Genomic DNA, 14227 nt, shown 5'->3' with positions numbered 1-14227 from the left:
GGAGGGAGGGAGGAAGGGGTCTCCTCAATAACAATAATAGCTATAATTTGTTATGTTCTCTTCACATAGATTGTATAATTTAGGGTCCCAGCAGAAAATATATGATATATTCATTTGAGATTTTTAATGAGACTTTTCAAAGACAAGACCATTTGCAAAGTAAGGTTAAGTGAACGAACTAGTAAGGTTGGGCACCTAAAAATTAACAACAAAAGGGAAGTCATTGCTACTGCTACAGGCAGGGAGGAGAAACCGTGTCACCAAACTCCATATGAGAGTTCAAGCCACAAAAGAAGGGCATTTCAGTAAGAGACATAGTCATAGAGTTACATGGTTATCCAAACCTCTCTCACCTCCAAAGACTTCCCACAGAAAAGTTCCAAAAATTATAAAGTTCACAGTCAAAACCTCAAAAGCACTGAAAACCAACAGAAACCTCGACCAGATATCAGTCCCATGGAGACCTCAGACAGTGCTCGCTCCAGCAGCACATATACTAAAATTGAAATGATACAGAGAAGATTAGCAAGGCCCCTGCGTAAGGGTGACACAACAATTTGTAAAGCGGTCCATATTTAAAAAACAAACAAACAAACAAAAAACCCTCAGACATTTAAGTTATCAAAAGGAGAATGCAAACTAAGTATGTTTCTTATGCTTCATGAATAGTCATTAAAATATGAGCAAGAAACAATAAACCACTAATGTGGAGGCCCGCTCCCAAGGGTCCCGCAGGATAGAGGTGGCGTGGGATGAAATACAAGAGACCGGGGTTAGGAGGACTGGCACAATGCACCAGCAACTTTATTTTTTACACACACTGTTTTATAGCTAAGCTGTAGCTAGTCATGCTTCATAAATCACTACTAGGGCTTGGCCTGTTATAGGGAAGTAGCAGATCGTTACAGGCTGGGCAAGACTGGGCAAGCTTTGTCTAGATCCATCTATGTTTGACAGTTACTATGACAATCAGTTGCTATGACAAATGTCTGCTTGCCTAGATCACAAGAACTGGGGTGTAAGCCAAGTTCATGTCCTTTACATGACTTGGAGTGGGGTCAGGCCTTTCCTGGACCCTCACTGTCTCTTACACACTAAAAATGATAAATCAAGTTTGAAAATAATCTAAATTGTCAGAAAATATGATAAAGCATAAATAAGAAAAGATTAAGTGACATGGAAGATACAAAGAGGCCGAATATACATATAGTCAGAATTCTAGAAGGATATTATAGAGAGAAAGGAAAAAGTAATATTCAAAGAGAATTTCAAAGAAATTCCTATAATTGCAGAAAGATGTGATTTCTAAGGAGAAATCCCAAAAATTCAAAGCAGGAGAGAGGAACAGAGAGAAATCAGCACCAGACCCATTGAAGTGAATCTACAGAATACAGACATCTAAGGGCAGGTTTTAACAGCAGCCAGAAAGATTATGGAGCAAGGTACTCCCATTAGGATGACAACTGATTTTGAACAGCTACAATGGAAGGCAGAAGACAATGGAATAAAAACCTCAAAGGATTAAGCCAGCGGTTCTCAACCTGTGGGTTGCGACCCCTTTGGGGGTTGAATGACCCTTTCACAGGGGTCACTTAAATACATTCTGCATATCAATTTACATTATGATTCATAACAGTAGTAAAATTACAGTTATGAAGTAGCAACGAAAATAATTTTATGGTTGGGAGTCATCACAGCATGAGGAACTGTATTAAAGAGTCAGGGCATTAGGAAGGTTGAGAACCACTGGATTAAGCAAATGACTGTTAATCAAGAATTACAGTCACAGAAAAATTATTGTTTAAAAAGTAGGTGAAATAGACATTTTAAAACAAACTAAAACCAAGATATCTTTCCAGAAATACTTACTGAAGGAAATTCTAAAGGATGTAACTCAGGCAACAGAGAAATGATCCCATACATAAGGTATGCAGTACAAGATGAAATAACCAGCAAAGATACTGACACCCAACTAGGTAAATCTAACAAACTGATGACTGGATAAAGCAACAGTAATAATGTCTAATGTGTGGGGATTTAAAAGAGAGAAAACTAAAATGTGAACAGAAATAGCAGGTAGAGTGCTAAAGAATACGAAGGTCTTAGTGTCTAATTCACAAAGAGGACGAAGGCCGCATTAGAACTGCCTTCTGGGTTAAAATGCTAAAATATTTCCATCCTGATCAGGAAAGAGAAATTCTCCCCTTTTTGAGACCACAAGTGACCTGCCAACATCAGCCAGTGTTGGCCACGGAGTCAAGTAATGGGCCTGCACATGTGCAGGCTGAGGCAACACAGGCTTTCCAGTCCAGGCCATGAGTGGCATCAGATGCACCCCAGATGACATTGGCTGTCATGGAACTAATGTCTATCAATCTAATGTGAAAGTTGGAAGAACCTGATTCAGTTCCCTATGTCAAATCATGATCCAGACAGGAACTTTAATTATGATAGAACTAGAGGCCTGGTGCATGATTTCATGCACAGGTGGAGTCCCTCAGCCTGGCTGGCGATCGGGGCCAATCAGGGTTGTCTCCCGCCCTAATTGGGGTCCAGGGCTGATCGGGCCAGCCAGGGGGAGGGGCCACAGGAGGTTGGCTGTGGGAGCACACTGACCACGAGGGGGCAGCTCCTGCATTGAGCGTCTGCCCCGTGGTGGTCAGTGCACATCATAGTGCCCAGTAATACACTCGTTCGGTCGTTCGGTCATTTAGGCTTTTATATATATATATACATGATTTAATAAACAAGTCATGTTACAGCTATATCAGTTATAAGTACTTTTATGATATGCATAGTTCATTTAGATAATAAAGGGAGATATAATTTTAATGTTTCATTTGCAGTCATGTATCACATATCAATGGTTTGGTTAATGACAGAAAACATATACGATGATAGTAGCCCATATAGCTTAGATGTTTAGTAGGCTACACCATCTAGGTTTGTGTACATGGACTCTATGATGTTTACACAATGATCAAATTGCTGAAAGATGCATTTCTCAGACCATATCCCCATAGTCCAGCAATGCATATCTGTATAGACTGACATATTAAACTGGAGGCCCGGTGCATGAAAATTTGCATGGGTAGGTCCCTAGGCCTGGCCAGTGATCAGTGTCGATTCGGTTCCCCGCCTCCCCACCTCCCCACTTCCCCACCTCTTTCCCTCGATCCCTCAGAGCCCCACCGCCACCGCAGGTTGCCCATCATGTTCCGCACCATCCCCTTGTGGTCAATGCTAATCATAGCCAGTGATCAAACTCCTGGTCTCCCAGTCGAACTCCCAAGGGGACAATTTGCATATTAGCCTTTTATTATATAGGATTATGGCACACTTCCAGTAGTTAAATCCATTCAGTATCACCTCCAGGTACAAGCATTGATATATTTTAGACTTTAAGTACACACACTAAAATATTAGGATCCTCAGTCAAAAAATATATATAGTAGAAACAGAAAAATAGAATGAGAAAACTAAAATAGCAAAAAACTGCCCAGACCCAGAGAAGGCTCATTTGTTGAGACCACAAGATTAAGTAAATAATTCAAGCTGCCCAGTAGGAGAGCACGGGCACAGGAGGCCAGTCCCAATGGGAGAGACTCCAGGGTCCAGAGGCATCTGGCTTGGTAGACAGGGTCAGTAGGGAAGGGTAACTAGGGAAGATTCAGCAGTAAAACAGTGGTGGGGAGGTGTGAGATAGCCAGGACAATGGGTCATCCTAGCAAGAAGGCAAGTTGGATGCACACACAGCACCTTCCAGAATTCAGGCACACACACACACACACACACACACAAATAATAATAATGATCATCATCATAATAATAATTTTTTAAATGAAACAGAATTCAGGCACAGAGTGTCTGTAGTGCCGCAAACTGTGCTCTGAGAGCAGGGATCTCACCCAAAGGCTATAGGTGACTCGTGACCTTCTGAAAAGCACTTCCCTCCAGGAGCTTCAGTTCACCCAACTAATACGTGAGAATATTTCAGTTTGTGGAGGACGAGGTAACATCCACTTAGTGTCACCAAAGCAATGCAAAGTGCACCACTTCATGGAGAAGCAATTTGGCAAAACCTGGCAAGTCATAGGATTACTCACATCCTTTCACACCCTTTTCTCATTCCTTAGGACTTATCAATCCAAGGTAGTAGCCCAAGGGAAATAGAAAAGTTCTCTGCAGAAACATGTGCATTGCAGGACTATTTATCATGGCGAAAAGGTGGAAGCAACCCCTAGGCTGAAACCAGAAGAAAGCGGTGAATGAGGGATGCTGCATCCACAGCAGGGATCATGTACTGCAGTCACTAAAAGTCCCACAGGCGCTTGCGACTATTTAAACCAGTGTGGGAAAGGCAGGAGACAAAGCTACATGACCAAAATGGAAACACGAAAAGGTGCTGCTACAGAGAAAGACTAATGGAAAAGGGGAAGATGGTAATAATAGTTGTACTGTTTAGTGTGATCAGAGGTAAATACTTCTGTATTTTTTCAGGTGGTATACACCACCATGATACTATTTTTCATGCAAAAAAAAAGTAATTAATAGCTCTAACCCATTTTTCTCAGTCGTTAGAGCATCAGCCCTCAGACTGAAGGGTCTCGGGTTTGATTCTGGTCAAGGGCATGTATCTCAGTTGCAATCCCCAGCCCCAGTCGGGGCAACTGTGGGAGGCAACCAATTGATGTGTTTCTCCCACATGGACGTTTCTCTTTCTCTGTCTCTCACCTTACCTTGCACTCTCTCTCTAAAAATTAATGGAAAAAATATCCTTGGATGAGGATTAACAAAAAAATGTATTTAAAAAATATTTTTACACATTTAATAAATTAATAAAGTTAAGTAGCAGTCTCCAAGGCTCCTCTTGGTATTAAATCAATTCGAATGTGCTGATAGGTGACCATGCAGACTAAGGCTGATTTGAACATAAAAGGAATGTATAAGAAGATTATTGAGTAGCTCATAAACTTAAGAAACAATTAGGCAACAAGTCTTACAGATAAAAGAAAAAAAAAAGCAGTGACCAAAGACTGTTGAGAAAAGAATAACACAGCCAAGGTCTAAACAGGAAAAAAAAAGAGAGACCTCTAGGGCAGACACAACCACTATAAAGCCCTCCTGCCATGGTGGCTGCTGATCTCTTGACCCCATTGCTGCTGCCAAAAGAATCTCTGTCTTTTCATCTGTGCTTCATCACCTCTAAATCAACGCCCTGGTTAGAAGCATCCACTTGGTCAAGTCTTGGTCACACACCTGTGCAACAAGCTTCCCGAGTGGGAGGCCCAGCTTGTATTTTGCCAAGACCCACACAATGATGGAGGAGGAGGTTCTTCACAAAAAGAAGAATCTAAAAATGGTGGGTGACCAAACACGACAAATGTACACTACCTTGGTCACTCCATTTCCGACTCTCTTTCTCCTTATTTCTATCTGACTGGAGTCACACCTGCCAGCATTACTCAATGGCCCTCAAAGTTACAGCATGCACAGTAACACAGGTAACCATGGGATCCATATCTTTCCCAGCTCAAGGACCTGAGGGTGTGTATAGATTTGGCTCAAGAAGATTCCAGCGGTGCTCCAACTGGAGAGAACCTACTGACCACAAGCCCAAAAGGCCCCAGACACAGGCACACTGCCTTCCCTGCTGGTTCCCCCAGAAAGGCCACTGAACCTCTGCACAAGGACCACACTGTCCCAGTCAAGCCTGACTCAGTGAGGGCACTAAGTACTCATCTCTCAAATCCATTTTTTCACAGAGGAAGGTGTGGACATCTCATGGTTCCAAGTAGCCCACTTTAAAGAGGATGGGATACTTCTGGAGAAGCCAACCAGGGTGGAGCCATGTTACACAGTCCTCGAGAATCCCAGCTTCTCCCCCATGGGAGTTCTACTGAGAAAGATTCACTCTTTCCTGAGCATTCCTGTCATCTCCAATGTGTTACTCTACCATCGCCTCCATCCTGAGGAAGTCAACTTCCACCTCTACCTACTCCCCAGCGACTGCACCATTGAGAAGGTACTCGAATAGCCAGACAGTCAGGCCAGGGTGGGCTGGCAAAGACATAACATGCATCCAGAAAGCCCCCTGGATCGGTCAAGTGGGCGTAAGGATAAGATATAGACTAGTCTTGTAGGTCCCTAAGACCTCCCCCAACTGGGCTCACTGGTCCATTACTCATTGCTGGACACCCTTTCGCAATCTTTTTCCAGGAGTCAGAAGGATGGGAGGGCTCCATCCACAGAGGTGTACCCACTTCTCCATTCTCATTTCTTCTCTATCAATGCCCAAATTCCCACCCTGAACATAGCTCTGGCCAAGTGGGGGGATTTCTGTAGCAGTCATGGGGGGATAGGGGAGGGAGAGATCATGGTGGTATAGCCCCCCCACCAGCATCAACACGTGAAAGCCCCACTTCACTTTGTTCAGATTAGAGTCGATAGAGTGGAATACTGCAGGGGGACCCAGAGACCCTCCTCCCTTGATCAGTGTTCTTTATGCTCCTTAGGCCGTAGATAATGAAAAAAAGAAGTTCCAGTTTGTGCGAATACACAAGCCACCCCCGCTGACTCCGCTCCACATAGGCTCCCGATATATTGTGTCTGGTTCACAGAAAATGGAAATAATCCCTGAGGTGAGCAGTCCAGATATTCCCCCCTCCCTAAAGCCAGAGGTCATGATTAGAAATACCTGTGCGTCAGGTCTCAGAGATTTCCAAGGGACAGGCCCAACTGGGGTTTGGCAGATAGTGAGTGGGATTTGGGGTGAGCAGGAATCCTTCAAAATTTGGAAAAAAAATCACTAGTAGGATGAAGGGTTACATTCAGGATAGGAATAGCAATGGGGTTTGACTTAGGGGAACTGAGAAGTATTGGGCTGTAGGGTGTTGATGCTCTCCAAGCAAAACCACCAGGAATACATCCATAGCTAAACACTGGGGTTATTATTCATTGCAGTGAGAGAACACACACTAGTGAGAACCATGGGGCCCCTCAGATTAAGAAACTCAGAAAGAACCTATTTCAGGATTTAGGTAATTTGGGGGAAGATCAAAGGAAATGGAGATTTGGTCTAGATCTGGTATTCTGAGAAGGTAGGGCAATTCTGTAATTGGGAACCTCTACACATTTTCTCTCTAGGAAGGGCAGGCAATGAAGTGTGAAGATATAATAGCTGAAATAGTCAAATCTGCAGTGGGATGGAATGATGTTTGGCGATTGTGAGATTGTATATGTCCAACAGGAGGACAACACAGCAGAGATGGCAGCATCAGATTAGTTTGCAATAACAATGAGGTCTAATCGTGAGCATCACATCAGGTCTGGGTATCAGGAGCTGTCTTTTATCCTTTCTCAGTCTCCCCTTTTCACCAAAGGGAATGACGTCAGGCCACTGGACATTCATCCATGATATCCAAATGTTCACCATTGCCAAGATCTTGCTGCTGAGGATCAGAGTTTCACCTGAATGGTAGTCTGTCGTTGAACTAAAGTCAATCCTTTCTTTTTCTTCTGTTCTGAGATGAGTCCTTGAACCACTTGAAGTGACAATAACAGATGGAATACATTTATAGGAGGAATGAGGAAATGTTATGTATCTTTTGAGTTGAGAAACATGAATCTAACAATGAATACCTTAGATTTCCCTGCTGTGTCAGATCTTAACAAGGGATGAGAGACATGACACAGTCATTCTCCACACATTTACCCAGTGCCAACCATGTGCTGTCTTCATTTGTGATGGTCCAGTGAACAAGACAGAAAGGCCCTGCCCTTGGGAAGATGACATTCTGGTGGATGAGACCTACATCATTAAAGAAATGGACCAAGAACCATGAAGTGCTATGAGGAAAACACAACTACACCACTTAAGAGAGTGACTTGGGCTGCTTTATACTGGGTGGTCAGGGGAGAAGCCTCTGAGCAGTGTCATATAAGCTGAGACCTGAGTGACAAGAAGGGTCCTGGGAGGTGAATATCTGTAACAGAGCACTTCAGGTCCAGAGGATAGAGGAGCAGGCACCCTTAATCCCTCCACATGACAAGTAGGAGGACAGTGTGGCAGAGCTTAATGAGTGTAGCAAAGAGAAAAGTAATGTGGGGTTACACAAGAGACAGAGGTTTCCTAGGGCCCATCAACTCTGTTGCCTTGATGTGGAGTTTTGGATTTTGTTCTAAGTGCAATGACTAGATCTCAGAGGTTGTTGCTTGGTAATACAAGACCTGCTTTAGTTTCACATAGATGCTGCTGGCTACTGGGTAAGAATGGGTGATAAGAAGACAATAGTGAAAACAAAAGACTGTTGCTATGGTACAGGCAGGAGCTGCAGATGCCTTGATTAAGGAAGAAGCAGCTGAGATAAAGATAAGTTGATGGATTGAGGGTATATGTTGCAGATACAGCCAATAGGACTTGGCTTATGAAAGCGAAAGGTAGGAGTTAAGGATGATGCCTGAATCTGAAATATGAGTGCTCAGTGGGTGGTAGTGCCATTTACTGAGTGTGGGGAAAATGGGAAGAGAACATTTATGAAAGACAGTTGGGAATCAAGAGTCGTCTTGAATGTGATTTAGCAAAGGGGATGGATATAAATTTTCTATTGATTGAAAGTATGTCAAGCTTAGGATACATTGAGAAGATAGACTTTGGGCTGGAGAAATGTGAATTTGGGTTCAAGATAGAGGAGGTGGAGGAAGAAGGATCTGGTTCAAGATGGAGGAATTCAGATCTGTTTCAAGATGGAGGGAGAAGGATCTGGTTTAAGATGTGTGAGCACTATGCTAGAGATGAGTCCTGACTCAGCCATGTCCTCTTCCTTCTGGTCAGGATTTGTGAAAAATGAGGAAATGAGCAGTGCCTGAAGTGGCATTAATTTCAGTAGAGATCATTCCAGGGTCCCCATGGGGCTGAGCAGGGCCAAGAAGGTGTCAGGTGGGGAGACACCTCACTTGCAGAATGGATGGTGGCTTCTCACATCACCACTTTTTCTACAGGAACTGGAGCTCTGCTATCGAAGCCCTGGGAAACCCCAGCTCTTCTCTGAGTTCTACGTTGGCCATCTGGGGTCGGGGATCCGGCTACAGATTAAAAGCAAAAATGATGAGACTGTGGTATGGGAGGCCTTGGTGAAATCAGGTAAAGTAAAGACAAGTTCAGGGAACTCAGTGGTGGGAAACAGATAGTCAATAAAATATTCTGCCTCTGTGTGTGTGTGTGTGTGTGTGTGTGTGTGTGTGTGTGTGATTACAATTTTCTGATGAGAAGAAATAGCCCAGGGAAGTGACTTTTTCTAGTTATATAACAGTTGGCATGACTAGAATTTGAACTCAAGTTAATCTGACTTTAAGCTCCATTCCCTCTCCCATGCACCATGGTGTCTCTACACTGCCCTTGATTTAACAGATTTTGAAACCAACAAGGCATTTGGCAAAGTTTCTCATAATAGATTGGACATGAGATGAGAAAATAATAACTAGACGGTTATATGGTTGTATGAATTAAGCCAGTTATGGCAATAGCACATACATTTAACCTGATCACTCAGATATTTCAAAGTAGACAAGAAGGAATCAAATAATGAACTTGCAGGAATGATTGCAATTTTATAGTCTTTTAAACCAGCACCAACACTTCCAAGGCCCAAATCCACCTAAAAAGTTCTTCTAGGAAAAACCAGCCCATGTTCACTGTTGAAATATGTGAATCTGCCTTCTGAGCTGCTACAAAGAGTCTTCCCAGTGCAGAGAAAGAGAATGATTGTGACTCAGTCTTGGCTAGGGTGTAATCACGGGTGTGGACTAATCAGCCCCAGCATCAGACCTCATTTTAACCTCACTCTGACGCTTACTAGTACTTGCTGGGTGATCTTGGGAAAATTACTTAATTCATTTCAGTCTCTTTTATAAAAGAAGGGTTATATTGTCTAAATTGTAGGATTGGTTGGAAAGATTAAATACATGATGTATGTACATATCTCATGCCATGTCCTTATAAATAGTAGTGATATTGTTATTTTTTCTTATATTAAGTGATCCTCTTCCTCCTCTCAATCTTAATTCTGCCTCTTGGAACTGAGAGAAGAATCTATCTCCATTCCTATGAGAAACCTCTTTAGGTACCTGAAGACAGATCACGGCCTATGTTAGGTCTCCTCCTGTGCAAGTTAAACATCTCTATTTTCTTCTAACATTCCTTTTATATTTTGGATTTTATGTCTTTGCCTTGTCAGTCACCTTCCTCAGTAGATGTGCCCATATGAGGACAAGTCAGGATGGACTCTAAGACTGTCCAGTCAGCATGGAGGACGTGGAGCACCCTCCTTCCTCCATCCAAGTGAATGCGCTGCCCCCAGCACCACAGTCAGAGCTCCCCTGTGCTTGGCTTCCCTCCCACACTGTCAGGCCACACTGAACTGGGGTCCGCTCAAAACCTCAGGCCCTGTCCACAGGGGCTGCTGTGGACTCCCCCTTTCTCTCCTTATGCAAGTAATTTTTTAACCCCCTTCCTTTGTTGTTGTTTCTTATTCCCATTGAAATTCATCCATTACCCTAGTGCTAAGATTTTCTTGATCTTGATTCTGATATCAAAATTCAGAACAGTATGAGTCTAGAAGCCAAGGACAAAGAGGTAACCTTCTGCTCAAAATAAGATCTCATAGTTGAAGCTACCTTGTAAGGGTCTCAGTTATTTCTCCACCAGGCTTCCATTCAGGCCAAGATTAAATTAAACCATGTCTGCATTGTTGAAGAAGAACTTTCCCTCTCTCTCTGTCTGTCTATGATCATGGCTTCTGGGCCTCAGTTTCCCCATATGCATAAGGAAGGAATTCCCCTACATAATCTCTAAGGGCCCTTGCAAAGCTTACTCCAACTTCTATCAGAATTAGTCTGTAGCCACTTCTAGGGATCAAAGAATCTCAGAAGTGAGACATGGGTAGGATTTTTAAGGCTTATCATTTGTGTTAATAACTACCACTGATACCAATGCTTATTCACATCTTTTTTCCTCCAGGAGACCTCAGACCTGCAGCTCCCCTGGTCTCTCAAGCCCCGACAGGTCAGTAACAGTGTTAGAGACCACAGGAGCCATGGCAGTTCTGGAGTGTGCTACCTGGTCCTGGAGGGAGGGAGGAGAGAAAGAAGGGAACTCTTCACACCTCACAAGGGATTGGTCCTTGGAGAGTGGTGTGTGCCCCGGGGCAGAGTCCTTTCCCATCACTCTTATTTCTGCCCATGGAGGCCCTGGCACCTTCCATGGGCAACCTAATATGCCTCTATCAGGTATTTGAGTATAGGCAGAGGTGCCTCTCTGTGGTTGAATGTTTTCATGGGTGGGGGAGGAGCCAAGGATGCAGATCAGGTGAGTGAAGAACTACAGGTGGGGATCAGATGCAGAAACTGTGTTGAGAGCCCTTCTTTATTTGTTGTCAGCCTCACCTTCACCCCCCGATGCCCTAGACTTGCTGCACTTTATGGACCAACATCGGGCACAGCTGGTGACTCGAGTGACATCGGTGGATGCAATCCTAGACAAGCTGCATGGACAGGTGCTGAGCGAGGAGCAGTATGAGAGGGTGCGGGCTGAGCCCACCAATCCGGACAAGATGAGGAAGCTGTTCAGCTTCAGCAAGTCCTGGAACTGGGCCTGCAAAGATCAACTCTACCGAGCCCTGAAGGAGACCCATCCTCACCTAATTGTGGATCTCTGGGAGAAGTGATGCCGTGGAGGAGACTAGGGGAGCTAATGACAAGCTCGGCAGCTGAAGTCAGAATACCTGCTTCTGAGTCCTGGCTCTGACTGTCCAGGCTTTGGGTCTAGGTTTCTTCATGTCTAAACACATTGCCATTGCCTAGCCGGAGTGGCTCAGTTGGCTGATTGTCGTCCTGTTCACTGCAGGGTTGTTGGTTTGAATCTTGGTCAGGGCACATACCTGGGTTGCGGGTTCGAATGCGGGGCATGGCATGTATGGAAGGCAACCTATAATGTTGCTGATATTTCTCTCTCACATCAATGTTTCTCTCTCTCTCTCTCTCTCTCTCTCTCTCTTCCTCTCTCTCTCTCTCTCCCCCTCCCTCCCTCCCTCTGCCCCTCTCTCTAAGCATGTCCTCAGTGAAGATAGATAGATAGATAAATAAATAAATAAATAAATACGCAAACACATTGCCTTCTAACCCTAAAGTTATGGTGCTTTCATGATGCCTTTGCTGGGCATTACATGTCCATGCTCAGTGCTGCCACATGGGCTTCCAGGCTGCCTCCCTTGGCTCTCAAAGGCCAGCTGTCCAGGTAGAATGACAGCCTCTGGAGGAATGTGCCTCTGCAGCTGGCAGAATGTCTTCCAACCCTGTAGAAGCCTCACCCAAGAGCCTTGTCCAGTGGCCACCACAGCCTTCCCTGTGCCATCCAGATGCAAAAAGGTCACTTCTGGCTGAAGACAGACAGTGGAGATGGACACCTTGAAGGTTTGGAATGACTAGGAGTAGGGGCAAAAACAGATTTGTTTTTCACTTGTTCTTGTTGAGCTGGGTTTTTCTATTAGCCCAAATTGTGCTTTTTGTTGATTCTGAAGTCTACTGGATTCCTAGAGCCACAAGAGAGGTGAAGATCGAGGCCACAGGGGGAATGGATCCCAGTCTTAGCTTAGATAACTCCTGCTGTGCAAAGTGATTCCATCCCCTTACACCCGACGTAGGTACCACTGCCTGTGCCCCTACAGAAGTCCCAGTTGTTCCATAATAATGTGCAGAGGAGCCACCTCCTGGACTCATTACTTTTCTGCTCAGGTCACATTGCTAACATGTTCAATACATTTGGCTGACTCTGTCAGGACCTTCTTCTGAATGAGATTATTACTGAACTTTGGATCCCACCTCTTGGAACTTTGGATCCCAGCTCTTGGAACTTTAGATCCCAGCTCCTGGAGCTGTCCTCTAATGGAAGTGGAGTCTAACAAGACACCTGTACTTGAGAAGGGTACTCTTTTACTAAGATCCATGTAATGTGGCTGCTTTCTGATCCCAGGCAGGTAAGCTTGTGCAGAAGGCAAGATATCGTCAGGACTCTGCACCCCAGACTCTGGCTCTCCACCTCCAAGAACAAGAAAGCTGACACAATGAACTTGATTTAAATGTAATCTTGTGTCCCCAGTTTTCTGCTGAAGGTGGCAGGTATATGATTTGATTCTTAATTTGATGTCCTCAGCTGTCTTAAGAGAAATAAAAGAACATGCCAATATGTCTTAGAGCTTCTTTCTTCATCAAAAATCCAAAAGTCTCCTGTAAGAACCTGAAAAGCATGGAAGAATATTCTCAGGACACACCCTGCACTGGGTTTCACATTGCATGGGACAGTGCCCATTTATTGGTTCTAATTTACTTCATTCATTCTCAAGGTAAAATCAAGAATCTTGTAGAGGAAGTTTAGCTCCTCTCTACAGGAAGCTGCAGGTGGAGACTGGTAGCTCAGGGCCTGTCCCAGGCACTGTCCTCCAAGTTTTAACTCCCAGCTGAGGCTCTGTTGATTGTGGAGCCACAAGGTAGACAGTCATTGCAGGGGTCAACCTCCCACTTCCTGCCATGCCAGGCAGGATAGTAAGAAGCTAGGAAAATTCCTGGACAAGTGGAAGGAGAAAAAACTAGTGGAAGGAGACAAACTAGTTACAGGAACAGCTGAGCAATTAACACCCAGCTGATAAATCACAAGTCACTCTCCTCCCTAACTAAGGACCCTTAGGAGCTGATGGTTTAACATGTCTCCTTCCCAGCCAGAGAGCAGGGAGCTTAAATAACCCCAGTCAGAGAGATAGATAACAGAGACCCAGTTAGTGCCATTAGTGCCAGCCAAACCCAAATGAATAAAGTTAGGGGAATCAATAGAAAGGAAAAAAACCAATTAGAGCCTAACAAATCCAAGATAGAGGTGAATTTGAGCAGAGATTGATGCATCAGCATATTGAAGGACACACCTGGAAAGCTGATGAATATTCTGAGTGAGGCCTCCCTTAAAATTCCCTGCAAAAGACCGAAATAGCTTCCCAAAGGGCCCAGTGCATGCACTGTGCCCCACCCCTTTCCTCATGCACATAAGTTTACTTTCTTTCTCCTAAGCTGTGGGAACCCTCCTTTTAATAACTTTTTAGTGAACACAAAGCAGACCCACCTAGGCTTAATTCTGTTACTATGACTTCCTTTCTGCTACTATTGTCTACCTAGACCAGCGGTT

The 14227-nt window shown here is 44.2% G+C and overlaps 1 protein-coding gene across 1 annotated transcript in view; it reads left to right on the top strand.

Annotated features, from left to right (window-relative positions):
- LOC102251193 (NACHT, LRR and PYD domains-containing protein 1-like) overlaps positions 1-11947 on the top strand; it is a 47888-nt gene extending 35941 nt beyond the window's left edge. Inside the window, exons 10-14 of the mRNA XM_014530211.1 lie at positions 5766-6025; positions 6516-6641; positions 9001-9142; positions 11018-11062; positions 11437-11947. Of these exons, the coding sequence (XP_014385697.1) occupies positions 5766-6025; positions 6516-6641; positions 9001-9142; positions 11018-11062; positions 11437-11723 (860 nt within the window). The 3' untranslated portion in view covers positions 11724-11947. The remainder of the gene's footprint in view (positions 1-5765; positions 6026-6515; positions 6642-9000; positions 9143-11017; positions 11063-11436) is intronic.
- The last annotated feature ends 2280 nt before the right edge of the window (positions 11948-14227 follow it).

The sequence above is a fragment of the Myotis brandtii genome, unplaced genomic scaffold (genome assembly GCF_000412655.1).
Source record: "Myotis brandtii unplaced genomic scaffold, ASM41265v1 scaffold728, whole genome shotgun sequence".
In the NCBI taxonomy this organism is placed as follows: domain Eukaryota; kingdom Metazoa; phylum Chordata; class Mammalia; order Chiroptera; family Vespertilionidae; genus Myotis; species Myotis brandtii.
Note: the sequence above shows the minus strand (reverse complement) of the source record. Positions and strands in the feature narration are given on the sequence as shown.